Source organism: Trichoplax adhaerens, genomic scaffold (assembly GCF_000150275.1).
Source record: "Trichoplax adhaerens TRIADscaffold_79 genomic scaffold, whole genome shotgun sequence".
Lineage (NCBI taxonomy): Eukaryota > Metazoa > Placozoa > Uniplacotomia > Trichoplacea > Trichoplacidae > Trichoplax > Trichoplax adhaerens.
This window is the reverse complement of record NW_002061015.1, coordinates 37,617-40,902: the sequence shown is the minus strand read 5'-3', so window position 1 is coordinate 40,902 and position 3,286 is coordinate 37,617. Positions and strand designations below refer to the sequence as shown.

The 3,286-nt window shown below is 32.2% G+C and overlaps 1 protein-coding gene across 1 annotated transcript; it reads right to left on the bottom strand.

The window, feature by feature from the left end:
* Positions 1-1,432: 1,432 nt before the first annotated feature.
* TRIADDRAFT_62483 (uncharacterized protein) lies at positions 1,433-2,348 on the bottom strand (the record flags this gene model as incomplete). Its single annotated transcript, XM_002118412.1, has 3 exons — positions 1,433-1,876; positions 1,991-2,116; positions 2,295-2,348. The coding sequence occupies 3 exons, from the start codon at positions 2,346-2,348 to the stop codon at positions 1,433-1,435; spliced, it is 624 nt and encodes a 207-aa protein (XP_002118448.1).
* Positions 2,349-3,286: the final 938 nt, after the last annotated feature.

The following is a 3,286-nucleotide window of genomic DNA, read 5'->3' as shown; positions in this document are numbered from 1 at the left end:
GTACATTAAGATTCCGAGATACTGTACGTATAGTTTGTGCTAAGCATGTTAGTACTGCGAGACTTATATCATGACGCCTTAAATTAGAAGTGCGAATTATGAACAGGTGGCGAGTGTAATAATGGTTGCTCTTAAACTATTCCGAACTACTGGTTCTCAGTAATGCTGAGACTGAGTGCCTTAGGATAAGAATAGCTTTATTATATACATAAAAAGGTTACAAAATATTAGCAATAAAAAGGTTATAGCTAATAGTAGAACGTTAGCCTAGTAACCTCAACTTGGCAAATCTGAGAGGCTACTTTAGCTCTCTCTCTAAGATCCTTTCATACTATCCAGGCCCATCTTATTTGTCAACATATTTTGAACAAAACTCTAACACAAATATTCCCATACGGGAACTATCATTTATTAATATTTCACTATAAACTATGACCATCGCTAGCCACACCTTATTTTCTTCCTCTTGACCCTTGTTTTGGCCTTTCGGAGCCAATCAGGTTACCCATTGGGCTCACAACTTCACCTCCCGCTAAGTAGGTAATTCCTGGCCTACGGTGTGACCAATCTGAGCCCAATCATCGCAGTTAAATAACAGTCTCGCGACCGATCCAACATAGCGCTAACATAAAATCTATAAATATCTAATTCTAATACAAATCACATTATTTTCGCGAGATAGTAAATTCAGAATTGATCTCGCTATTTAATTGGCAAGACATGATTATGTAAAGGAAAAATCGTTCTGTAACTAATGGTATATGACCCTGAAATGCATTGCATAATGTATAATTACCTTAACTGCGTGAAATATAACATATACTGCACTTTCCAGAATCGAAATGATTAATTAACAATAATATAATATAGATGTCATAGTGCACGGTATGTGATGTTCTGAGTTGTAGAAGATCGTCTAGCTCTACATGCAGATCAACTGTAGCCATGATAATTCAAGGATGGTTGGTGAGTAGAGAGATAGAGAGAGAAAGAATAATAGAGTGTGTATTTGGGTGTTTATTGAATTAAAACAAGGTTTACGGTCACGATGATCATACGTACGACAAGCTTATTTTACTATCCTTAAAATTAGCCTACCTTATAGTGCATGTTTATTTATGATAATCAATCATGAAATACATGGCATTAGCTTCAACCAACATTCATTTCGTAGCACAACATATAAACATAGAAATTACGTGTATACTTATAAAAATTTAATTGATTACTAAATACTGCAATAAATGCAATAGAAAGCTGCAGCATATAAGAACAAACCGATGTTACAATCTATAATAGTCATTGCAAGTATTGTCAAATTTGCTGTCGACTGCTAAAGCATATGCTTATTTTTATCTCTAAGATGTAATTTCATTACTATTCGATAAAGCGATTGTCAATAAACAGGATTTTGCAAGAGTAATAGTAACCCTTATGCTTTTCCATGCCTGCAAGTTAATAATTTAACTACCGTTCTAGATATCGATTTAGCCTTTTCCAAAGGTATTAATAAAATTAAGAATCCTACAGCAAGTAATAGCGTGCTCACTATTTTTAATGCCGAAAACGATTCGTTACGGAAGATCGCGTCAATAACTGCGTTAATCGGTATTCCAAAGAGAGAACCTAGCGAAATAAATACAGGATAGGTAACAGCGACTCCAATAACAACAAAGCAGCTATGTAACATATTAAATAAATTTGTAATCATTAGAGGTTCCCAAGGAATGTCAGACCATGTAAGCTTTTCAAATCCCGTATAATGAAATATAACAACAGGTATCCATCCCAACAAGAAATTAATAATGCTAATAATTGTCAGTAGCATCGATGCTTGAATTGGCGATGCATCGCCAATAGAATACTTTTCGTATACCTAATAAATATTACATACCTTTCAGTACTTAAACTGTAACACTTTAATAAAGATAAGCAGTAACATATATATAAAGTTCGTTAATAAGTAATTATAAATTTTACTATAACTTACACGAAAACAAGCTGCGGTAAGAGTAAAGAATACTGATAGAATAACACCCAAGGTAGCGAAAGAGCCAAAACCATCATCAAAAGCGAACAGTACTACACCTGTCGTAGATAGGCATACCGCTAACGCCTAAGAAGTAATCATATTTTAGAAGTGATATTTTTACTATCAATCGATACCGTATAACGTGTTTGATCTCACGAACAAAGTACTATTACTCTTAATTAAAAGCCCTTAATTTAAATGATATTTCTATCTTTAAAATTATGTATTACTTTTATAATCTTAGAACTACGAGAATACTTACCCTAAGTAATACAAATGGCTCTTTCAAAAATAGGACCGATAAAATATACACCATGCTTAGTACTGACGAAAAAATAGCCGTAATATCGGTTGGAGCCGTAAAGTTTAGAGGGTAATAGGTGAACGCCACAATTAAATTCGTAAGTATGGCTAATGGTAGTAACCGAAGCCAAAAAATTTTTTTAAGTCTTTACGTGGATAAATTTTAATTGATTCTCTAGATAACAAAATTACATCAAAAATAATTTAAGCTTAGTTAATTCATTTTTAACCGATTAAATATAAGTGTCAGTTTATCAATATAATGAGTATATGATATACATGCAGTAGTCTATCAAGCATATTTAATTAGTTAATATGTAATTTAGATACAAGGCATAGTACATAGATTATTATTTTATCATATTAATTGCTATTATACATACTTGTATATCTGACGTAAGGTTTCACCCTTGAAGATCATTAAAACCAAGGCATGGATTGGAAAGGTGAGTGAGGTAGTCGAAGCCGCAATCCTATGGTATAAATTATAGTTATTTAACGTAGTGATATTTACTTCATTAATAAATCAGTAAAAATGCTTTATTTGTAGTCTAATTCTATTAATAGATTAAGATAGCAAAGATGCACATTTTATCTCATCGTTTTATACTATAAAATATACATTGTAAGTAAGGAATAAATTCGCTTCTATATTGAGCTTGGAGTACATGTACATTGTACAGTACATACCCTGCTACATTACTACGATACACTAACGCTAAAATTATCGTACCTACCAAGTGAAGAATGTTATGGAAGTAAAATTATGCTCAATTGAGACTGTAATCTTTCCAAATTGAATTAAAAGGCTGAAACTGATTGCTATTGTGAGCACGATAATAATTCCATAGATTGTTTTACGAATATTTAATTTAGAAAATGTGAAGTTAGAAAGTGAGGATTTCTCTATCTTGTCATCTAATAATTGTATGATTAATTCGGTAAAAAAGC